This window comes from Gorilla gorilla, chromosome 1, assembly GCF_029281585.2.
Source record: "Gorilla gorilla gorilla isolate KB3781 chromosome 1, NHGRI_mGorGor1-v2.1_pri, whole genome shotgun sequence".
Lineage (NCBI taxonomy): Eukaryota > Metazoa > Chordata > Mammalia > Primates > Hominidae > Gorilla > Gorilla gorilla.
In genome coordinates, this window is record NC_073224.2 from 10,386,246 (window position 1) to 10,412,070 (window position 25,825).

The 25,825-nt window shown below is 42.0% G+C and overlaps 1 protein-coding gene across 6 annotated transcripts in view; it reads right to left on the reverse strand.

The window, feature by feature from the left end:
* Positions 1-25,825, reverse strand: part of EFCAB2 (EF-hand calcium binding domain 2) — a 158,784-nt gene that overhangs the window by 51,690 nt on the left and 81,269 nt on the right. For all 6 annotated transcript variants that reach the window (XM_055373945.2, XM_055373940.2, XM_055373947.2 and 3 more), the window contains one exon: positions 14,175-14,247. In XM_055373945.2, the coding sequence (XP_055229920.2) occupies positions 14,175-14,247 (73 nt within the window). The remainder of the gene's footprint in view (positions 1-14,174; positions 14,248-25,825) is intronic.

Below are 25,825 nucleotides of genomic sequence, written 5' to 3' on the forward strand. Positions count from 1 at the left end.
TAGTCTTTTTTTTAATTAATAAATTTGAGTTTGTTAAGAGTAGTTTTACATTCACAGCAAAATTAAGTGGAATGTCCAGACAGTTCCCATATGACATGTCCCCTCCCCCGGATTGCTCTCCCCATCCTCAGCCTCCCCTACAATCAGCATCCCCACAGGAGTGGTATATGTGTTAAAAATTAATGAAGCTGGCCGGGTGCAGTAGCTCATGCCTGTAATCCCAGCACTTTGGGAGGCCGAGATGGCCAGATCAACTGAGGCCAGGAGTTTGAGACCAGCCTGGCCAACATGGTGAAACCACACCTCTACTAAAATTACAAAAATTAGCTGGGTGTGGTGGTGCATGCCTGTAGTCCCAGCTATTCGGGAGGCTGAGGCAGGAGAAACGCTTGAACCTGGGAGGCAGAGGTTACAGTGAACCAAGATCATGCCACTGCACTCCAGCCTGGGCAACAGAGTGAGACTCTGTCTCAAAAACAAACAAGCAAAAAAAATTAATAGAGCTACATTGATACCTCTTTATTTCCCAAAGTTCATAGTTTTCATTAGGTTTAATTCTTTGTATTAGGCTGTTCTTGTATTGCTATAAACACTTGAGACTGGGTAATTTATAAAGAAAAGAGGTTGAACTGGCTCACAGTTCTGCAGGCTATACAGGAAGCATGGTACTGACATCTGCTTGGTTTCTTGGGAGGCCTCAGGGAGCTTCCAATCATGGTGGAAGGTGAAGGGGCAACAGGCACATCACATGGCCAGAACAGGAGCAAGAGAGAGAGTGTGGAGGGAGGAGCCATGCAGTTTTAAATGACCAGAGCTTGTGTGAACTCAGAGCTTGTGTGAAGTCATTTATCACCAAGGGACGGCCCGAGCCATGCCTGAGGGATCTTCCCCCACGATTCAAACACCTCCCACCAGGTCCCACCTCTGACACCGAGGATTACATTTTAACATGAGATTTGGGCAGGGACAAATATTCAAACTATATCGCTTTTGGTTGTACATTCAATGGGTGTGGACAAATGCATAACAACAAGTCTTCACCATGATAGTATCACACAGAGTAGTTTCACTGCCCTCAAACTCCTCTGAGGCCAGGCGTGGTGCTCATGCCTGTAATCCCACACTTTGGGAGGGCAAGGTGGGTGGATCACTTGAGGCCAGGAGTTTGAGATCAGCTTGGGCAACATGGCGAAACCCCATCTCTACAAAAATTTTTAAAAATTAGCTGGGCATGGCATGTGCCTGTAACCCCAGCTGCTTGGGAATCTGAGGTGGGAGAACTGGCACTCCAGCCTGGGTGACAGAGTGAGACCCTGTCTCAAAAAAAAAAAAAAAAAAAAGGTTTCTTCAATGAATTTTCATAGCTTGCTAACTCATGTTAGTGCTGAATAATATTCCATTGTCTGGATGTACCACATTTATTTATCCATTCACCTACTAAAGGACATCTTGGTTGCTTCCAAGTTTTGCCAATTATGAATGAAGCTGCTATAAGCATCTGTGTGCAGGTTTTTGTGCGGCCATAAGTTTTCAATTCCTTTGCATAAATAAAAGGAGAAGACTGCTGGGTTATGTGGTAAGAGGATGTTTAGTTTTCTAAGAAAGTGCCGCACTGTCCTCACCAATGGTGAAGGAGAGTTCCTGCTGCTCCACTTTCTTGTCAGCATTTGTTGTTGTCGGTGCTTTGGATTTTATCCACTCTCATAGGTGTGTGGTGGCATCAGTCTTTTACGACATACTTGTAATGACTGCACAGCACTCCATTCCACAGACAGACCAAGATTTGTTGAACCATTTTTGTGTTAATGAACACTCAGGTTGTTTCCAGTTGTTGTTACAAACAACCGTGTGACTAACTTTGAAGTAAAATCTTTCTGTTTGTTCTCCATACAGTATCTCCTCCAGAAACTGATCAATGAGCTTGTACATTTTTTTTAGCTTATTGATAAGTACTGCTAAAATGCCGTCCAGGAAGGGAGTATGAATACCACCATTTTTTACTGCTATTAGCAATGTGCAAAAGTGTCAATGCCAGGAACTTACCACTTTTAGAAACTCTTTGCCAATTTCAATATCCAAGGTTCATTATTTCTAAGTTCTGCCTTCCATAAAGCATGGACACGGACACAATTCAGACAAGTTCCTTGCCATGTTATAGCAACGATGTCCTTTCCTCCAGATTCCAATACCTCATCCCTCATTTATGTCTGTGACCTCAACAGAATTGCCTTTACCATCTATATTTCTACCAACATTCTGTTCTTGTCTACTTAGATAATCTCTAAGAAGCCTGAGGCTCTCTCTACAGATCTCTTCTCTGAGCCCTCATCAGAATCACCATTAGTGCTCTGTTCACAGCAATCCAGGCTTTTCTAGCATACACCTCAAAGTCTTCCAGCCTTGACCCATTATCCAGTTCCAAAGCCACTTCCACATTGTCAGGTATTTGTTATAGCAATAGTCCCACGAAGATCAATTTCGGTCTTAGTGCAATTGTGCTGCTATGACGAAGTACCTCAGACTGGTTAATGTATAAACAGCATACCTAACAGCTTGCAGTTACGGAGGTTGGGAAGTCCCAGATCAGGGTACCAGCAGCCTTGGTGTCTGGTGAAGGCCTGGTCTCTGCTTCCAAGATGGGGCCTTGAATGCTGTGGCCTCCAGAGGGGATAAGCACTGTGTCCTAACATGGCAGAAGGGATGCAAGGGCAAAAAGGGGCCTAGCTAATTCTCTCCAGCCCTTTTATAACATTGCTAATCCCGTTCGTGAGGGATCTACTCTCTCGACTTAATTGCCCCCTGAAGACTCCACCTCTTAATACTATCTCATTGGGGTTTAAGCTCCAACATATGAATTTTGAAGGCGCACATACATTCTGACCACAGCATCATAGAAACATGGCAATTAAGTTTTACTGAATAAAAGGGATAAATAAAACCATTTAGGAAAAAATTACCCAAATGTACAAAGGGCTCCAAGCTGTCAGATATGACCCAGGGAAAGGATGACTATAAATTATTCCAATCTAACTGCTTACTACCATCAGACTGGTTTGTCTAAAGTACAATCTCCTTCAATAAAAACAAATATGAATTAAAATAAAATAAAATGCAAATCTTGTCATGTTATTCTCATTTAAAACCCTTCAGTAACCCATCACTGCCTTGGCTTGCTTCACAAGGCCCTCTGACATCTGAAAAGGGCCTATACTTTATTCAAATAACATTTATCATGCAGTATCCATTATATTAAAAATTGTTAGCAACCTTTACCAATAGATGAATGGATATGTAATATGGAATATTCATTTAATGGAATATTATGTTGCTATTTATTAATATGGTTATTGCCATATAATTAAATATTAGGAAGCGATTGCACTCCTATTATAGTAGAATATTGGCATGGAAAATATTAATGATATTAGTATAGGCGTCCCTCTGTATCCATGGTGGATTGGTTCCCGGACTCCTCATGGATACCAAAATCTGCAAATACTCAACTTCCTTATATAAAATGGCACACTATTTGCATATAACCTATGCACATCCTTCTGTATACTTTATTGGTTTATATTTTATTTAGAGACAGGGTCTTACTCTGTTGCCCAGGCTGGAGTGCGGTGGTGCCACGATAGCTCACTACAGCCTTGAACTCCCGGGCAAAAGTGACCCTCCTGTCTCAGCTTCCCAAGTAGCTGGGACTATAGGCACACACCACCAAGCCTGGCTAATTTTTGAAAATTTTTTTGTAGAGACAGGGTCTCACAATGTTGCCCAGGCTGGTCGCGAACTCCTGGCTTCAAGCAATCCTCAAGCCTCAGCCTCCCGAGTAGCTGAAACTATTGGGGTGCACCCCCACGCCCAGCCCATCTTAACCATTTTAAGTGTACAGTACAGCAGTGTTAACTACATGTACACTGTTGTGTAACAGATCTCTAGAACGTTTTCATCTTGCAAAACTGAAATTCTATACTCATTGAACAGTAGCTCCCCTTTTCCCCTCCGCCATTCCCTGGCCACTACTGCTCTATTTTCTGTTTCTAGGAGTTGGGCTATTTTGGATACCTCACATGCAGTATTTGTGCATTAATATTTATAACTACAGGTGACCCTCAAACATGGGTTTGAAATCCATGGGTCCACTTCTCCATGGATTTTCTTCTGCCTCTGTTACCCTGGAACAGCAAGACCAAACCCCTCCTCTCCTCGTCCTCCCCAGCCTACTCAGTGTGAAGACAATGAGGACGAGACCTTCATGATGACCCACTTCCACTTGTTGGATAGTAACTATATTTTCGCTTCCTTATGATTTTCTTAATAGTATTTTCTTTACTCTGGCTTACTTTATTGTAAGAATTCAGTAAATAATACACATAACATACAAAATCTTTGTTAATTGATTGTGTATGTTATTGACATGGCTTCCAGTCAATGGTAGACTATTAGTTTAAGTTTTGGGGGAGGCAAAACTATACTTGGATTTTCAACTGCATGGGGGTCGGTGCCTTGAACCCCCATGTTGTTTAAGGGCCAACTGTAGCTTGTTTTGCTTAGCATAATATCCTTAAGTTTCATCCATGTTATAGTAGAACAGGATTTCTTTCTTAAAGTGTTGGTTTCTAAAAACTAGATAACAGAAGGGAAAAATCATTTTGATGTAATAGTGAGTGAAAAAGGTAAAATACTCCGGTTGTGTCTGAGTGATGCACAGAAGAGAGATCATTCCCTTCCTTTTTTTTCTTGTGCAATTTAATCAGCATGCATTTTTATAATGAAAGCTTTGTAATAACATGGAGATATAATTTGTGATATAATTAGGTGGAAAAAAGCAAGATTCAGAATTTTACCTACTGAATTATACTATAAGATTATAGTTCTGCCAGGTATGGTGGCTCACATGCTCACACCTGTAATCCCTGCACTTTGGGAGGCTGAGGTGGGAGGATCACTTGAGGCCAGGAGTTCAAGACCAGCCTAGTCAACATTTCAAGGCCCCGTCTCTAAAAAAAAAAAAAAAAAAAAAAATTAGCTGGGAGTGGTGGCATATACCTGTAGTACCAGCTATTTGGAAGGCTGAGATGGGAGGATCACTTTAGTCCAGGAGTTCAAGGCTGCAGTGAGCTATGATCGTGCCATAGTACTCCAGCCTGGGTAACAGAGTGAGACCCAGTCTCTAAAAAAAAGAATACGATAGCAACAAAAAAAATTACAGTCCAGTTAAAAACCTACACAGAAAAATAATATGTAAGGAAGTGTACCAAAATATTAACAATGATTATATTAAGGTGATGGCATTGTTGGAAAGGAAATTCCTATTTATTTAAATTTTTTTGTAATCTGGATATTACCTATACAATAAGAAATCTGGAATAAAACCGTATTTAATAGTCTGTTGCCGTGATTGTTTCTGTTCTATATAAAAACACATTTTATTTATCTAATAAAGAAAAAACCACTTTTGCAGATTTCCCTGGGTCACGTTTTCCCGCTGCTGATCATGGCTTTAGCATCGTTTAATGTTTTCCTACCCATTACAAGTAAGCAATACTCTCAGTATACGCTTTTTACAATATATTCTCCTCATTGCCCCAAATGTACCTGATTCTACTCAGAAGTAACGGCTGGATGGTAGCCATTACTAACTAATCTGCAAAGTACCATCAGCTCTATAATTAAATTCCAGCATCTAACATAAACAAAAATTAGAGCAGATCAATTCCATTCTCCCCCATCTCCCAAAGGCAGGATGTGTAGGAACAATAACAGATAAAACATTTCATATCACCAACTACTTCAAAATAAGAACATAATTACTCCCACCCTTTCTCATTCTCTGAGAAACTTGATACAGTCAAATTCCAAACGATGTAAAGTCCCAGGGCTCTTCTAGAAGCTCAATGATAGAGTCCAGGTACAGGCTGATAGAAATTCCCACTTCACCAGGGTGTAGATTACGTGGATCTTGTTCTACTAACTCAAAAGCCAATTCTGAAGTTTCAAAGAAAAAAAATCCAAGGATACTTAACCAATTAAGAATAATGAAAGATGGAGATTTGGGACCTCTGGGGCTTGTGGTGTGCCTGGAGTAGTATGATACTTTCCATCCAAGATGAAAAGTGTAGGAAATGATTCAGTAGTGTCATTACATTATTTTAACTGGTTACTGGGGAGTATTTATCACACTTTGACATCATAGTTGTCTCAACACTATAAATGTAACATTAAACCACTGACCACAGATATAAAAAAAACTATAACATTTGTTTATGGGTTTCCTCACTTAGCGAAATGAGTAGGGACTGAATACCATCTCAAATATTTAAAAATGCATGTATTGGGCCAGGTGTGGTCATGTTGGCTGGCGCCTGTAATCCCAGCTACTCAGGTGGCTGAGGCAAGAGAATCACTTGAACCTGGGAGGTGGAGGTTGCAGTGAGCCGAGATCGTGCCACTGTACTCCAACCTGGGCGACAAAGTGAGACTCTGTCTGAAAAATAAGTAAATAAATGCCATTGCAGTCATTCATGGAGAAATGATAAGGCTTGGACTAAGGTGATGGATGTGGAAATGATGAGAAAGAGTTAAATTTATAATGTGAAGGTAGAGATGGCAGAAATGTGTTGATGTATTATAATACCGGATTTTTCCAGAAGTCCAATTTCAATTTCTTGTCACTGGTCAGTTTAATCCAGTTGCATTTACTATGATTTTTTTTCTTTTTGAGATGGAGTCTCACTCTGTCACCCAGGCTGGAGTGCAGTGGCGCAATCTCGGCTCACTGCAAGCTCCGCCTCCTGGGTTCACGCCATTCTCCTGCCTCAGCCTCCCGAGTAGCTGGGATTACAGGTGCCCGCCACCACGCCCGGCTAATTTTTTCTACTTTTAGTAGAGATGGGGTTTCACCATGTTAGCCAAGATGGTCTCAATCTCCTGACCTTATGATCCGCCTGCCTCGGCCTCCCAAAGTGCTGGGATTACAGGTGTGAGCCACCATGCCTGGCCTATTATGATTATAAGTACCGTTATCTTGTGTTTTCTAGATACTCTGATTATTCTATGCTTCTTTTCTTTTTGGACTGACGGAATGACCTCTAATTCTTTTATCCTCTATATCAATGTGGAAGTTACGCATTCACTTTATACTCTTTTGTAGTTACCCTTAATATTTAAACATGCATACTTAATTCACTCCAATGTATTACATCTTATATGCTATAATTATCAGTGTTTTAGTTCCAACATTTACTAATGCTCTCTTTCTAAAGATTATTACAATATCTCATTTAGATTTATATTATTAATACTTTTCTCAGGAGTACTGTTGCTATTTTCTGACTAATCAAATATCAATGAAACTTCTGTGTTAAGGAGGCAAACTGTATATCTGCATCTAACTTTACTCTCTCTCAAACCTTATTAAAATTGCAGTAAAGAAACATTTGTTAAAATAATCATACACCTACTTAGGAAGAATAGGAAAAAATATAATGGGAATAAAATTTTGGAAGCTGAGAAGTAGATGGATGAGTGGCAATAATCTAGTAGATCTAGAAAACTGAACCCAAGACAGTAGTGAGTAAAGAATCCTCAAAAAGCATTGGTTGCTTCTGGAAATGAGGATGAGGGACCAGGAACTAAAATTAGGGGAACTAGGGTAAAATATGTTTGAAAAGCTGTAAATTCCCTCTCAGTTTTCCCCACTAAGTGACTGCCTCCCTCCATCCCTGCAGGAGTTTCGAGATTTACCTTCTAAAGAGTGTAAACAGAAGGTGTCCGAACTGGCAGCTAGACGCTTTTGCCTCCCAAGCAGAAGACTGAACACTCTATTCCAAAGAATCAAGCCTGCACGACAGAAAAATCCCCAACACTCCGATGCAGGTGATTCCCAGATTACCCAGTGATGAAGTTTAAAGTTGACAAGTTCCATGCATGTGTTTGTTAGGAACTGACAGCCAAGGTTTATCAGATACGGAGGAAAGCTACTAACAAAAACAAAGACCAGAACAGACACAGGTATCAACTTGGAGAAAACAGATTATGCAAAGAGAAGAAAACTTCAAATAAAGTAACACTATTATCTTCAGAGATCTGAAACAAGAACAGGATGCTATTTAGAAAAGAACATTCAAAGAACAAAAACAAGCTACTGGAAATTTAAAACACAACAGAAATGAGAAACTCAATAAAAATATTGGAAGAGAAAGTTCAAGAAATCTACCAGAGAGAACACAGAGACAGAGATGGAAAATAGGTGAAAAATAAGAATATTAGGCTGGGCGCGGTGGCTCATACCTGTAATCCGAGCACTTTGGGAGGCCAAGGCGGGCGGATCACTTGAGGTCAGGCATTCAAGACCAGCCTGGCCAACATGGTGAAATGCCATCTCTACTGAAAATACAAAAATTAGCCGGGCGTGGTGGCATGCGACTGTAATCCCAGCATTTTGGGAGGCCAAGGCAGATAGATCATTTGAGGTCAGGTGTTCAAGACCAGCCTGGCAAACATGGTAAAAACCCTGCCTCTACTAAAAATACAAAAAAAAAAAAAGAAGAAGAAGAAGAATGTTAAAGACTAGTCCAGTCCAGAAACACAAAAATGAATAATAGGAGTTCCAAAAGACAGAAAAAAGAAAACAAAATAATTGCAAGAAAACTTCCTGGAACCAAAAAATACAAGTCACTAGTTTGAAGAGGCCCACCAGGTACCTAACACATTAGATATGTGTTTACACCAATGTAAATCATTGTGAAATTTCAAACTCTGGGGAAAAAAGACTGTCCAGAGTTTCAGGAAAAAAAAAATTAATGTTTATATACAAAGGATTGGGAACCAGAATGGATTTGCGCTATCTCAATAGCATTACCAGGAACATGAAGATGAGCAGTGCCTTCAGAACTCTTACTGAAGACCTGAAAAATCCAAATCCATTTAATGAAGAAAAATGCATTGAATGTAGAATTCTATATCCAGCCAAAGATTAGCATAATCACTTTCAAACATACAAATCTCAAAAATTTTACCCCCAAGGCACTCTTTCCCAAGACGCTATCAAATAATATGTTAAAATGCTAGAGGAACTAGAAAGAGGAAAACCTGGGATAGAAAGAAGTCCAACCCAGAAGGAAAACAGTGACTCCCAGAAATATCACAAAGATCCCAGAATGATGGCTGTGCACAGATGTCGAGGTCAACCATCATATATAAAGGGACAGTTTTGTTAAGAACTATCATTACCATGGTCTCCCTGCCATGGTATCCTCTTTTGCTCCAAGAACAGAATTCCAGGATAAGCCTGGCCCAGTTCTTATCTATCACTGACCTATCTTTACTATGTGCTGGTCAAGTTTCTGCTCACTCTTGCCCCACTCCTTGGATCTGATGAGGACCTTCATTTCATTCCTAAGTAGTTTTATGCTTTGATCTAATCCTGAAAGCCAGGGGTAGGCCCTAGTGAGTTTAGAAATAAAATATATAGAGCAGCCAACTCCTTTTGGTCATATTCTACTGGACACTGAACACCTGATTCGCATTACAGCTCTTCCAGACGACAACTATGGCAGCCATGAAAATTCAATTTTCTTTCTCTTTTTTTTAAAAAAAAGAAAAGTTGAGATCTGGGCCGGGCGCGGTTGGTCACGCCTGTAATCCCAGCACTTTGGGAGGCCGAGGTGGGCGGATCACCTGAGGTCAGTAGTTCGAGACCAGCCTGGCCGACATGGTGAAACCCCGTCTCTACTAAAAATATAAAAATTAGCCGGGTGTGGTGGTGCGTGCCTGTAACCCCAGCTACTCGGGAGGCTGAGGCAGGAGAATCACCTGAAGCCAGGAGGCAGAGGTTGCAGTGAGCCGAGATTGTGCCACTGCACTCCAGCCCGGGCGACAGAGTGAGACTCCATCTCAAAAAAAAGGAGTTGAGATCTGGCTCTGTTACCCAGGCTGCAGAGCAGTGGGCCACGATTGTGCCTCATTCCTGAGCTCAAGCAATCCTCTCACCTCAGCCTCCCAATGAAATGCACCTCTTAAATCTACAGTTGCAGGAAATGTAATTGAATGATAATCCTAGCCATCATATTTGAGCCAAGGCCATCCATCCAATGGGCTGCTCCAGGCAATAATGAAGTGTTAAATCCCAGCATAATCTGGCTGAGGAAGTGCTGCGCCTAATAAGGAAAGAAAAAGACTATACACTAAAATCACAAAAGGAATTAGATAGGAATTGGCTCCTGAACTAGGAGCTAGGGGAGTACCCCTGAGATTGGATGAGAGTGCTTGACCAAGAGGTCTGGAATATAAAACTGGATAAGCAAGAATTCATCGACTTCAGGCACTTTCTCAGGACACAGACTTAACACTCTGGCAAGGACCCTAGGAGATGGGGGCACCCTTGCTGAGAGGGTGAGACCTGGAACAAGTGACACCAAACCCTGAGTGAAGTGGAGACCTGGAACAAGCGACACCAAACCCTGAGTGAAGTGGCAAACCAAGCTGATGGAAGTGGGAGGGCAGAATGGGCATCTAATGAGTCAGAAGACTCACTGGAGGATTCTGTTCCATGGGAGGGCTCAGATGCACTGCTCACCAAGGGTATCAGGCTGGTGAGAAAGGCACTGGTGTCACTAAGTTCTGTGATGGTGTCTTCTGCAAGCCAGGGTTGACTAGATTAGGTAATTGTAGACCTGGGTTTGTTAAATCCATGTAATGATTTGCTAGCCAGCTCTCCTACACCCAGGTAACAGAGGCCAAGCAGAGTTGTTTGAGCACAGAAGTTAAGAGGCCTTATATAATGAGCAGACAGATTGAAGAGGGAGTCAAGGGGAAAGGTGGAGATGGTTAATAGAACATAGCATGCTTAGGAGCAAAACAGATGTGGAGCCAACAAAGGTGCTGCCTAACATCTACAACCAAAAAAGGGCAAGGATGGGGAAGGGGAGGATGCAGATGGTCACCCCAGTAAAAAGTCATAATCCGTACTTAGTGCCTAAGCCTGGGTCAATAATCTGACGAACATAGGTCTTACTTTTAAATCATCTTTTAGTTTTCCTTTGTAATTAGTTGAAGTTCTCCATAATTCCACTTAGGTTGAAACTTCAGCAGACATAGACCTCTAAATAACCTTTCCATTTGTATGAAAATGCCATTATCTCCTCCCAGCTCCCACACCCTGAAGATCCTAGAAGGCTCTAACTTAATATTAAAAGAAGGATTATTTGGTAGCCTATATGTCGGTAAGATTTTTCACTAATCCTTCTCACAGTTGCCAGTTTTTGTGATATTCCAAAAGGCAGAAAGTATTTGCAGGAAGTTGCTATTTATAGAATATAAACTGCATGGATCAAAGTTAAATGATTTTTAAAATGATCTATTTCAAGAGAAACACCAGATTTGAAATTGATCTTCAGGAAGCAAAGGGCTGAAAGTTATAAAAATTAAAGAGAAAAGAATGTGTCTACACTAAAGTTCAAGTACATGACAACCAGAGAATTTTACAAAGGTTTCAACTTTTTATAGGACTATTTTTTGTATGTTTGTTTTTTTGAGACAGAGTCTTGCTCTGTCACGCAGGCTGGAGTGTAGTGGTATGACCTCAGCTCATTGCAACCTCTGCCTCCCAGGTTCAAGTGATCCTCCTCCCTCAGCCTCCCAAGTAGCTGGGATTACAAATGTGTACCTCCACACCCAGCTATTTTTTCTATTTTTAGTAGAGACAGGACTTCACCACGTTGGCCAGGCTGGTCTCAAACTCCTGACCTCGAGTGATCCACCTGCTTCAGCCTCCCCAAGTGCTGGGATTACAGGCGTGAGCTGCTGTGCCCAGCCTTATAGAACAATTTTAAAGCATATACACACATACATTTAAATAGTTTGATCTCTGAAACTATTATAGAACATTTAGCAATATGACATTTATCCCTAGATGTTGACTTTTATGGGGCTTTGATTTTCTAAATGTGTTTACATGTATTCACTATTAAATGTATTTAAATATGTACAAATACATACTTGTATTTATCAATTCAAATTTGTGCTTTTTTTCATGTGCTTTTTTCCCACCCATTTATTTGGAAAAGTTCTTAAAAGGTAGTTATACCCAAAGCTATTTATCAGTAGAATTTAATTAGAGTAAATTGTGTTGGTATACAAATATAGAAAAATATTTACAGAGCTTAATAGCTCAGTGACCCCTACTGGTACATAAGTATTCTAAATATCTGTAATTTTCAAAGGTTGTGTCATGTCCCTAAAAAAGGGTAAAAATAAAATAAAACTTTAGGACCTAAGCACCCACTGTGGCTAACTGCCCAAACCAGTGGAGATTATTATCCTAGAGAGCCACCTGCAGTGCAAGCAAACTCAAGTATGTACTGCATGCCCACCAAGTAACAGCTGATTCCTCGGTTATTAAATTTAATCCTCATAAAAACATTTTCATATTATTATACTCCTTTTGCAGATGTGAAACGAAGCTTTGAAGGATTAAGTGGCTCATTGAAGGCCACATGGCTATAAATGGTAGCTGTGGAGTTTGAACTCAGATCTTCTAGTACTAGATGTGGTATTTGTTCTACTTTGGCACAGAAGCCCATAGATCAGGAGTTGGCAACCTTTTTCTGCAAAGGCCAGATGGTAAATATCTTAAGCTTTCCAAGCTGTAGGTCTCTGTGGCAACTACTGAACTCTGCCCTTGTAGTCAGGAAACAACCATAGATAATATACAAATAAATGAGTTTAGCTGTGTTTCAGTGAAACTTTATTTACATGCACAGGTGGTGGGCAGGATTTGGCCAGGGGCCATGATTTGCTAACTCCTGATAGAGATTAAAACATACAAACAAACCATAAAGGGACTAGACTCTAGAGATCCTCCTTTTCTGACCTTCGGAGGTATTTTTCATTATTGCTTCACTTACTATCCTGAGCATGTGATGATGATGATTTCGCTGTAAATTCGTCCTCTAGTTCTTACCTCTTCCACACTGCCATCTTGCTTTTCCCTAACACTAATTCCAGCTTTGTGCAGAAACACTTTAAGGCAGTAATCAGTATCTTTTTTGAATGTGAGCATCAATTCAGGAAAAACAAGCTTTTCCTCTTACTCTTGGTAAAAATAGCTTTATTGAATCCCACAAGGTAAAAACAATGTGTTCTTACAACTTAGATTCCTTTACTGAATATTTCCGAATGCTTCAAAAAATTACTACTGCTTTTTGGTCACCAAGGTGCTAATATCTGTGCAGCAGAATCATCTTTCTAATCTTCCCTTCCTTAACTTTACATAATGCTTTAGGATTCAAAACATGCATTCTTGTACCTTCTTTCATTTATCTTTGAAGCAAACTTTGAAGTAGTTATTATTATGGAGAAACTGACACTCAGCAGGGGTTAAGTGACTCACCACGGTCACAATTCCTTCTCTCCAACTTAATATTGAACAAGCAGCTACTGTGCTAGGTGCAAAATAAAGAGATAAAATTCCACTTCCTTACCTGCCTCTGTTATCCCCTTTGCCATCCCCAGACTCCACTAAAATCTTTGTGCCTAGATAAGCAATTCTGAAAAGATTCTTCTCCTGGCCAGGCAGCTTTTTCCCCTTAAAGTCTCTGTTGTTGAACCGAATGCTGCATTTGAAATGAGATCAGAGACCTTTCTGAAAAGTCAAACAGAGCATGAAGCACTCCCATCTTGGGCTGCTCATCCACTGCCTTATGGGATCATTCTCTTCACAGACTCATCTCCACTATTACACTGACTCGTTTTTAAACTTCTTAGACTCTCTGGTCAATGTAAAGTTCATTCTTGATATTTTATTCTGTTTACTACTTGTTCTAAAAGTTAGTTTTATTTCCCCAAATAAATAAAAATTCCTTACTGTCTCTGTCAATAGCCTTTCTGCATACGGTCAGCCCCTTGCATTTTACAGAGAGGATCATTTCTACAGTGGGTTCTTTATTTGATCAGTTGTGTTACTTGTTCATAGTCATTTCTTCAAGATCTGCTCAATTCTTTCAGATTTTGTTGGTTGGCTAATATGAATAGTTATCCTAATATTTCCACTGAGCACATTCAGTAGTTTGGGGCACTTTTTTTTAGTTTCAGGTAAGGATTGTTTTTAATTACAAGGAGTAGCTGTCACACAGAGAGCCGGCTGAATGAAACCTTTTTGCCGTACTCACCTCTGCAATCAGATCATGCAGCTCTCCTTCCGTAGGGCAGCATCCTAGTGACCTGATAATTGTTCCAATCTCTCTGGAAAAAAAAAAGTTTTCAATGGTTTTAGAATATAAACTCTGAAAAGGCCATGTTTCTCCAAATTATATCAGAGCATATTTTGTAATGTAGGAAACCAAATCACTCCGATATTGCCTCATGATTATAAAAGATGTTTTCTGGGGAAAGAAAAAGGAGGATAAGTGAACCAAAGAAAGATGAAAGAAATGGTTTCACTGACTGGCAAATGCCTTGCCTGGGCCAATATAAAAAAGTTCTAGAAAGAAAAAGAAACGTTGGCCATGTACCAACTGACTTTAAGTGTTACTTAACTCTTTTGAGCCTCAGTTTCCACACCTGTAAAATGGGGATGATAATGTCTACCGCAGAGTTTTGTGGTGAAGTTGACATTAGTATGAGAGTGTTAAAAGCATGGCCTCTAGCGCCAAACCACTAGGGTTCAAATCCCAGCTCTGTGACTTACTAGATTGGAGAGATCACCTACCTAATCAATGTGTGCATAAGCCTACCTGGTAGGTAAAACACAGTGACTTCCTTCAAACACTAAGAACCAGGAAGGGGGATACACTGAGGGTTAAATAAGAAGAGCTATCATAATACAAAGCACATCTCCTGGCAGAGCAGCGACTCAATAAATATGAGTTATTCACCTCTCCCTGCCCTCATCATAACGTAGTTCAATTCCACAAATAACCTAAGAAAAGTATAAATGCTATTCAATACTCTCTGAATATTAAGACAGGGATGTGTAATTGATTATGAAATACTTCCATTCAAAATTATCAAAATTAAAGTTGTAATGTTTGAATGTTAATTTAATTTCACAAATATTCACTTAACTAGAGTAGTTAATTTCTTTACCATTCTGGATAATTTTAGTGGTATTATATTTACTCCCTATTTACAAAGAAAATGTTTTAAATAAGAATTTTAAATTTCTTCACTGAAAGAGGTTGCAGAATAAGTATCAACTTAAAAGTGAAACCTAAAGTCAGTAACTGTGGAATATAGGATTCTTTTCACTTACTGATCTTCCTTCTTAATAAATGAAGGGCCAACAAAACATGTACTATCCTCATGTCAAGTATATTTCCTTTTTTCCCATTTTCTTGTTTTTTTTTCTTTCATATAGCAAAGATATTATTATTATTATTATTATTTTTAGAAAGGGTCTTGCTTTCGTTGTCCAGGCTGGAGTGCAGTGATGCAATCTCAGCTCACTGCAGCCTTGACTTCCCAAAACGCAGGTGATCCTCCCACCTCAGCCTCCCAAGTAGCTGGGACTACAGATGTGCACCACCATGCACGGCTAATCGCACATTCTCACTCTTATTGCAGGCAAGAGTTTTGAAGGAGGGCAACATAAATCGCACATTCTCACACTTACTGGAGCTAAATAAGTTGGTCTCAGGGAGGTAGAGAGTAGAATGATGGTTACCAGAGGCTGGGAAGGGAAGAGGAGAAGGAGGACAAAGAGAAATTGGGTTAATAGGAACAAATATATAGTTAGATAGAAGGAGTAAGTTCCAGTATTTGATAGTACAGTAGGAAAATTAGAGTGAACAATAATTTATTCTATTTTCAAAATAGCAAGAAGAGAAGAATTATGTTCCTAACACAAAGATAAACGTTTGAGGTGATGGATATCCCAATTGCCCTGACTTGATCATTACACATTGTATGCAGGTATCAAAATAGCACATGGACCTCATAAATATGTACAACCATGGTATATCGACTTTTTAATTACCAAAAAGATTTTTGAAGGAGACAAGATTGGGAAAAGACAAATTCTAGGCCCGTGCTAGACCAAACAGCAGCCACCAACTACATCTGGCTATTATGCATTTGAAATGTGACTACTGCGAATGGAAATGTACTGTCAGTGTAAAATACACACTGATTCCAAAAGCTTAGTATGAAAAAGAAAATGCAAAATAGCTCATTAATAATTTTATTATTGGTTACATGTTGAAATGATAACACTTTAGACACATTGGGTTAAATAAGATACGTTGTTAAAATTAATTTTACTTGTGTTAAATTATTAGGCTCGTGCAAAATTGTGGGTTTTGCCATTAAAAGGGCAAAAACTGCAATTACTTTTGCACCAACCTATAAGTTTCGCCTAAAGCTGCCTCCTTACATGTTTTAAGCTTGACCTAGAGGTTTCCGCATATATAGTGAACTGCAACCTAACCGGATGTTACAACAGACATAACCTACTCATGCCCCAACCACAGAGTTTCGGCCAATCACAGCCAACGGTTCAAACCTTGTTCAAAGGAGACCAACTTCGAGCTGTAACTACGCCAGCTGTTTCTGCACCTCACTTCCATTTTCCGTACATCACTTCCCTTTTTTTGGAGGGGTGAGCTGATTCTCAGATGGTTCTTTGCTCAATTAAATTCTGTTAAATTCAATTTGTCTAAAGTTTTCCTTTTTCTTTTTTTCTTTTTTTTTTTTTTGAGATGGAGTCTTGCTCTATCTCCAGGCTGGAGTGCAGTGGCACAATCTCGGCTCACTGCAACCTCTGCCTCCCGGGTTCAAGCAATTCTCCTGCCTCAGCCTCCTGAGTAGCGGGACTACAGGCACGGGCCGCCACGCCCAGCTAATTTTTTGTATTTTTAGTAGAGATGGGGTTTCACCATGTTGGCCAGGATGGTCTTGATTTCTTGACCTCATGATCCACCCACCTCAGCCTCCCAAAGTGCTGGGATTACAGGCGTGAGCCACCACGCCCGGCCTTGTCTAAAGTTTTTCTTCCAACACCTGTTTCTTTTTTACTTGAAAAAATGTGGCTAACATAAAATGGAAAATGATAGACTATGCAAACTCCTTCTGGACAGGGCTTTTCTAGGGAAGAGCTTCCATCCGGAGTCAGACTGAGAAGAGAGCAGATAAGGAGAAAGTGAGAATGCCACTGTGCTGCGTCAGCAACAGAAGCCTCCGTGTTCCTCTCTGGGACACTCCCAGCTACTCAGGAGGCTGAGGCAGGAGAATCGCTTGAACGCAGGAGGCAGAGGTTGCAGTGAGCCGAGATGGCACCACTGCTCTCCAGCCTGGGCAACAGAGTGAGAATCTGTCTCAAAAAAAAAGTACTAAGCAAATGTAAGGTATGGAAATTTGTGTCACAATCTCACATACGGTACTTGAGTAACCTGAGTATAAAATGTCTACCTTGGGTACAGTATTAACAGGACACAGGAGGAGCTGGTAACATTAACTGGAGGGTGGAGAATGCCTTGGAGGAGAGCGGGTGGCAGGGGCAAAGGCTGGAGGAAGTCTTTTCAGCATCTACCTTTTGAATCTTTTGAATTACAAACAAATGAATACACACATTTTAAATTAAGTAACTTAGTCTCAGCTACTAGGAAGGCTGGGGCAGGAGGACGGCTGGAGGCCAGGGGTTCAAGGCTGCAGTGAGCTATTACACACCTGTAAATGGCCACTGCACTCCAGCCTGGGCAGCACAGCAAGACCCTGTCTCTAAAAACATTTCGTAATAAAACAACTTACAACTTCATAAAATGAATATTCTAGCTGGATGATAAAAGGCTGTAATTGTCTTAAACACATAAGAGAAGCGCAGTCTGACCCAGGGATAGGCAGCAAGGGGCAAGAAGAGCAAATAAACCTAAGAGAGAGTTAGAAGGAGTCATCAGACTTCATGAGGGAGAGGAAAGTCAAAAGAGTTAAGAATTTCTTATCAGTTGGTAATGAGTTACCAATATCGAGGACTGCATCAGTCACTGAATTCAGAAAATAGAAGGAGAAACAGGCCAGGCGCGGTGGCTCACATCTGTAATCCCAGCACTCTGGGAGGCTGTGGGTGGGAGGATCACTTGAGGCCAGGATTTCGAGACCAGCCTGGGCAACACAGCAAGACTGCCATGTCTACAAAAAATTTTAAAAATTAGTCGAGTGTGGTGGCACGTGCCTGTAGTCCCAGCTACTCAGGAGACAGAGATGGCAGGATCGGTTGAGCTGAGGAGTTCAAGGCTGCAGTGGACTATGATCCTGCAATTGTACTCCAGCCTGGGTGACAGAGTGAGATCCTGTCTCTAAAAGAAATACCAATAAATGTGCAAAATAAATAAAAATAAATTTTTAAAAAGGAAGTAAAAAAGTTTGGGTGGAGGGAGATGAAGAGTTCAATCTGGGACACGCTGAATTTTCAACATGCTTGTTCTTGCTGGTTATGCCATAAAAACCCTGACCATCTCTCAGGGTTACGACGCAGTGAGCAGCCTCGAGAGATGATGTAATGTCTCCCTCTAGGCCAAAGAGCAGGCTTGCTTCCTGCTTGCTATAAAAGCAGTAGATATCCCCTGTTCTGTTCCCTGAACTTCTCTGTTCTGAAAGCTCTGTTCCCTTTCTGTGATGCCACCCATTTCCTGTGCAGGCATCCAGCTGGGCCCATCACCAGGAAAAGGTGAGGGCAGGAGTAACTGCCACAAGCTGATGCTCATGTTGCCTGCTGTGCCAAGAGGAATGAAGTCCTTTTTCACTGACCCAGGAGTCTCAAGTCTTGTGGCAACATTCATGAAACAGTAACAAGCTAACTTGCTAGCTTATAAGTGGGATAAAATCAAACCACAGACTTGATACTTATAAGAGTGTGAAGTGCAGAAGGATCTGGCTGGAGACGTGGATCCGGTCATGAAGCCACAGGAGCAGAAGAGCTCCTCTACGTAGAATGTATTGGCTGGGAAAAACAAGGAAGAGGTCTGAGGAGTACCCACATTCAAGGAACGAGCCAAGAAAGAGGAACCCGCATGAGAGATGGAGCAGAGGAGCCAGAGAGGAAAGTGAACATCCAGGAGAGGGCCGGGGCATGGAGGCTAAGGAGAAAGAAAATGGAAAGTCATCCTTGGCTTTCCGATGCTGCTGAGAGGTCGAGGGAGGTAAATTCTGAGAAACAGCCACTGGAGTTAGTAAAAAAGGAGATCAGCTATGATTTTGACAAGGGCACTCTCCGTTGAAGGTGGAGGAGAAATTAGATTGCAGTGGGTCAAGGAGGATCTAAGAAGTGAAAGGGAGAAGTCAGGCGTGGTGACAGATGCCTGTAGTCCCAGCTACTCATGAGGCTGAGGCGTGAGGATCACTTGAGCCCGGAGGAAGCGGGGGCGAAGGTTGCAGTGAGCAGAGATCGTGATGTGAACAGCCACTGACTCGGCACTCCAGCGTGGGCAACATACACAGACCCCCACATCAAAAAACAAACAAACAAAAACCCCAAAAAACAAACAGAAGTAAAGGGGAGGGAAGGGGTGTCTGGAGAGGAACATGGTGTTAAAGAGGATGTTTTTTCTTTTTTGATACTGAAGACCTGAATGATGTGAGCATATTTTAATGCTACTGGGAAAGAGCCCGTGCAAAGAGGAAGGCTGATGCGGGCGTTGTTCACTGGGTGGGTGGGTTTCCTGAGAGGGTGGGAGGGCCTGGGCCAGGCACTTAGCGCTCAGTGTTCTTCCAGCCACCCCCATCCTAGGTCCTGCCACCTGCAAGGTGCTACATGTGAGAGAATGGCAAGTTCTTCCCTATCATGGGAAATTTCCCTCCCCCTCTTTCCACATCCCCTTGAGGAAACCCATCACCATCCTCTTCTCTGCTGAGCAAATCTGCTATGGTCTCACCTGCCCGGGTAGACCCCAGAAAACAAAGCCCACGTGATTGACATCTTCCAGGCATTAAGCAACTTCTTTCTCTCTAGTCTCGAATCACAAAGGCCTGATGATATAAGAAAAAAAGGCAAAGATTCTTTTGCTGATGAGGCCACAGTGGCCTGAAGGACAATACCACGGCTTCCTCAAGAACTCTCCCTGTACACCTACAAACTGCTCCACTAGCCCACCTATATCTCACCTATCTTCTTCTGTTTTCCTCTACTGCACTGGATGAGGTTCCTTCCTCTTATGGAAAGCTAATCTGTCCATTGAGCTCTGGGGCCCTGGAAGCTGTGCTAAGGCTCCCTGTGGCTGAGTCTGGTGCAGACGACACGGATGCTGTTCCTGTCTCAGGCCTAGACAGCTCATGAGCACAATGCTTTTCCTCTCTCCAGTTTCCCCCAGAGACTGCACTAAGCCTTGGAGTCCCAGAACAGCAGGTCTTCTCTGAGTATCATTGATGGGTTCTTGGAAACTACAACTGTAAGCAAAAGGACATACAACAAAACCATTTTTTTTTCTCATCAACTTTGTAACAACATTATTCAAAGACTTGCTGTACATCATTTCATTTAAAGTCGCAGTTTCCAACAACTGATTGAAAGGTTAAGAGAAGACTTACTGTACAATATAATAGACAAAAAGAAGCCACGAAAACTACTAATATTAACTTTTTATTGGTCTTGACAAGTAGGGGTACAAGATTTAATCAGACTTAGAAAAGTAATGTGACTTATCTGTTATCTCAAGTTTTATCATACAATTCATATCTGTATCCCTAGTTTGTCTTTGGAAATGGGATGATGAAGAAACTCGCATAAAAAGACTTCTCTGTCCTCTGTGTAGTACAAGGCAAGGTCCTCTGCTGAGAGTGAATGGCACGGAAGAAAAGAGACAGTCTGAGCTGTGGCTGCGCTCCCTCCAGCACTTACCATCACCACAACTTGCCACCAGGTGTGTATATCTCAAGATGGCAAGCCTCCTTCTCTCTCTCACATTCTAAAACCTGCACTTCTCCAGAGCTGCTGGGTATTTCTGGGTGCTCCCCAGAGGCCCCCTCTATTCTTCTCCACCTGCCCAGCTTCTCCAGCCGACCGACCTCTGCTTCTGTGCCAGGCTCCCTTGCCTCAGGCTCCCTGCTGTGCGCAGTCAACACGAGGCATGGCGTGCATCTTCTGCTGTGTAACAAGCTGCCCGCCACAGAGTGGCGGAATCAACCACGGCTTATTCTTTTCCACCATCCTGCAGGTTGGCTGCGTGGTTCCTGGCCTAGGCTCACTCATGGAGCTGTGCTTGGCAGTTAATCTACACACGGCTGCTCAATCCTCTACACTCAGCCACTCAAAATGGCCACTGTCACCACCCTGAACTCTGGGCCCTTCACCCTCCATCCTGCCTGCTGTTAGTCCATAATCCTGAACCTCTCAATTTTCACTTTCTTTGTTCCTGCAAAGCACTGCTGCAATAAATAATAAAATAAAGAACCGTGGCCTATGACAAATTCACCCCCATCCAACATCGAATCTGTCCTGGGTGTTGCCTAACAATCCGCTCAGTCGTCTGTTGACTTCCTGGCAAACTCCCTCAAAGCAGCTATTCTGGAGCATCTCTTGCCTCAAGCTCCAAAGTACTCCCTCCCTTTATCTCAGAAAACGTCCTTATCACCCACTTCCCTCCCTTCATCTCAGAAAGCTTCCTTATCACCCACTTCCCTCAACAGATGTGAACTGCACGATCACTGGGTGCTATGATTAATCCTCACGTCACCTTTACAGTCGCTGACTTTGTACCACTTTAGAGGAATGTCCTATAGCTCTTGCCTCATGCTCGTAGCCTTGGAGAAATAAAAAGTGCTCCTCCTCAAAGAAGCAAATCTCCCTCTTAGTTTTTCATTTCCACACTCAGCTCTTGTTCTTCACACAATTACCTCTCCCTCTCAGCATCTTCATTCTTTTCTTTATTAGCTGTTTCCTCTTTTGCCTTAAAATATTCAGGTATCTTCCTTATCTTGAAAAAACTTGATAGGTGCTTCGCCACTCTATTCTATTTCCCGGCTTCCTTTCACTAATCACAGCACTTCTTCTAAATGGCTTATCTTGTAACTGCCAGCTTCATTTCACACCATCCACCCCATGCCTCACCGCGCTGCAGAATCCTGCCATCAGTAGCTCTCCACTGCTCAGCCAATCAGCCAGTGTCTCCCTCCCACTCCCTCCCTTCCCTCCTCATCTCCACTTCCCTTTCTCCAATAACCTCCTTACTGTCCCCTACCCCCAAGCTTCTGGCTGCAAAATAATATCAATGGTTTTGTCTTCCTTTTGGGTGGGGGGGATTGAGGGGATGGGGTCTGCTCTGTTACCCAGGCTGGAGAAGTGGCACGATCACACTCACTACATACTCAAACTCCTGGGCTCAAGCGATTCTCCTGCTTCGGCCTTCCAAGCAACTGAGACTACAAGTACACACCATCATGCCCAGCTGATTTTTTTTTTTTTCTTAATAGAGACAGAGTCTTGCTATGTTGCCCAGGCTGGTCTTGAACTCCTGGGATCAAGTGATCCTCCTACCTCAGCCTCCCAAAGTAGTGGGATTACAGGCATGAGCCTGGCCAGGTTGCTACAGTTCAAAGTATTACAGAAGGTGGCCTGGACAACATGGCAAATCCCCATCTCTACCAAAAATTTTAAAAAAATTATTGGGGTATGGTGGCGCATGCCTGTAGTCCCAGCTACTTGGGGGAGGATTGCTTGAGCCCAGGAGGTTGAGGCTGCAGTGAACCGAGATCGTGGCACTGCACTCCAGCCTAGGCAACAGAGTGAAACCCTGTCTCAAAGTAAAAAAATAAAATATTTCAGAAGGCTAAGAGAATAAGCAGAATCTTAGATCTGGACAAAAAGAAGAGGACTGACCTCAATAAGAGCACTTGCAGAGGAGAAAAAGAGGAAGAAAAAACTCCAAAAGAGAGCCAGCAAAAAGAAAATTGAGATCACAAGTATAGAGTACACCGTGGAGGAATATGGCTATTAAAGAGAATGATGCACATCCTACCCAATAGCTGAGAGTTCCACAGCACTTACTGTGTGCCAGGGACTGTCCTGACACAGTAATCCCTACATTAACTCACTGAACCCTCACAACAACTAGGAGGTAGGTACTATTATTGTCCCCACTTTACAGATAGAAAACTAAAGCTCAAAGATATTAAATAACTTGTCAGGGATCACGTAGAGTTAATATTCAAGCAGTGACCCCCTCAGCACTAGGGACATAGAGGAAAGAGCTGGGGAGAAGTCTGACAAGAAGGATGAGTAGAAAACGGGGATGAGGGCCGGGCGCGGTAGGTCACGCCTGTTATCCCAGGAGTTTGGGAAGCCAAGGTGGGCAGATCACCTGAGGTCAGGAGTTCAAGACCAGCCTGGCCAACATGGTGAAACCCCATCTCTACTAACAAGAGTGAAAATCCGTCTAATAAAAAAAGGGAAAAGAAAAAAAGAAAAAAAAAGAAAATGGGGATAAGAACAAAAGAAAGTCACTCACAATGGGAGAAAAGTAGATTAAGTAGCTTTCTGGCTCAAGAATGAACATCTTCTCTAGGTCTTCCAGGAGGAACAGTCCTCACATCCCTCTCCCCTTATACCAGGATCATGATCTGCATGGATGTGAGAAAAAATAGCCTCCAGCCATCAGGTTCGTCTTCGCAGAATCCAGTTCTACAGTGACTTATTACGCGTGCCAGACTCTGGTGTAAGGTGCTTTAAACATTCTTCCTCACTTCTTCCTCATGACAGCTTTGTGTGATAGGTACTATTTTACAGATGAGGAAAAGTGAACCACAGAAAGGTTAAGACATTTTCCCAAGATCACACCGGTAGCAAATGGTGGAAACGGGATTCACACACACAGCCTAGCTCTCATGCTACCTGCCACTGCAACTGCTGCCTCTCACAAATCTCAGTCAAGCACTCGGACTTGAAGGCGAACTTCTGAACTATAACACAGTGGCTTCCAAAGAAAGCTGTGGATATTCCACCCCACGGGAGCTTTGACCGTAGATCCAGGGCCGCAAATTGTTGACCCAAGTGACAAATTTGGCCATCAGATATTTTTGTTGTTGTTGTTCTTGTTTATTTTTTCTTATTACAGTTTTTTTTTAGTCTAGGATTGGCGTGTTTATTTGTTTAGGTGGGGCATACATACATGTCATGAGTACAGTATGAACTCTGTCTGATTCTCACTTTTATATCACAGGCTGGCCCCCATAAGAATTTCGGTCTATCACTCCCAGAAAATATCAGTTTTGTACTGTTTAGAAATGCACCTGCAAGAAGCAGAGGAATGAGCCAAATGACACCTTAACCCAAGTGATCTGACTCTAAGGTGATTTTCAAGAGCACACACAGACACTGTGGCTTATGTAAGAGAATGTTCTTGTCTTGGAAGACCCACACTGAGGCTGGGCACAGGGGCTCACGCCTGTAATCCCAGCACTCTGGGAGGCCGAGGTGGGTGGATCACTTGAGGCCAGGAGTTGGAGACCAGCCTGGCCCACATGGCAAAACTTTGTCTCTACTAGAAATACAAAAATTAGCCAGCTGTAGTGGTACACACCTGTAAGTCCAGCTACTCGAGAGGCTGAGGCATGAGAATCACTTGAACCTGGGAGGTGGAGGTTGCGTGAGTCGAGATCGAGCTACTGCACTCCCATCTGGGTGATGGAGTGGGACTCTGTCTCAAAAAAAAAAAAAAGAAAAAGAAAGGAAGGAAGACCCCAGTGGTGCACACCTATAGTCCCAGCTACTTGGGAAACTGGGGTGGGAGGACCACTTGAGCCCAGGAGTTCATGTCCATTTCCCACCTGGACAATATAGCAAGACACCTTTCTCCAAAAAAAAAAGAAAGAAAGAAGATCCACAGTGAAGCATTTCAGGGAAAGGTTACAATGTTTACAATTTACTCTCAAATAGTCTAGCAAAATGGTGATGATGAAAATAACAATAATAATAAAATGTATAAATAGGTATGTGTGTTTGTGCATATATAGAGAGAAACGGGGGAGAGAGGGAGAAGGAGAAAGAGGAGGCGAAAACAAATGTGGCAGATCATGAGGGATTGGCGAATCTAAGTAAAAGTGCGCAGGAGTTCAGGGCAACACTCTTACCGTTTAGAAGTTTGAAATTTTTTAAATAAAAAGATTTTATTTAAAAAAAAACAAGATAAGCACATTTCACTCTCATCCATCAAAACCACAGTAATAACAAAGGATAACAGAAACCCTGCCTCATATACATAAACTACTTATACAACAATTTACTCTTGTGTTATACTATCTGTATCACTTTGGCTTGACAAGCTGGTTATGAAGGATGTCTTAATCCTCAGTTTCATAGCAAAATATATTAGTTACAACATTTTCACTCAGTACTTCAGAAACTTGGCGACCCTGGAGAGACCTAAAATATTGTTTCCTGAAGTAAAAGTTGAGATGAGGCTGTGTATCAGCCTACCATTCCTTGCAGGTAAAAGAAAGGCACAGTGGACCCTTCAACAACATGGTGTGAACAACACAAGCCCACTTAGATGTGGATTTTCTTCTGCCTCTGCCACTCAAAACAACAAGAGCAACCCCTCTTCCTCCTCCTCCTCCTCCTCAGTCTCCTCCATGTGAAGATGATAATCAAGACCTTTATGATGATCCACCTCCTCTTAAGGAGGAGTAAATATATTTTCTCTTCCTCTTTTTTTTTTTTTTTTTTGAGACAGAGTCCCGCTCTGTCACCCAGGCTGGAGTGCAGTGGCACCATCTCAGCTCACTGCAACCTCCGCCTCTGGGGTTCAAGCGATTCCCCTGCCGCAGCCTCTCAAATAACAGAGATTACAGGTACGTGTCACCATGTTCAGCTAAGTTTATTTTTTTTATTTTTAGTAGA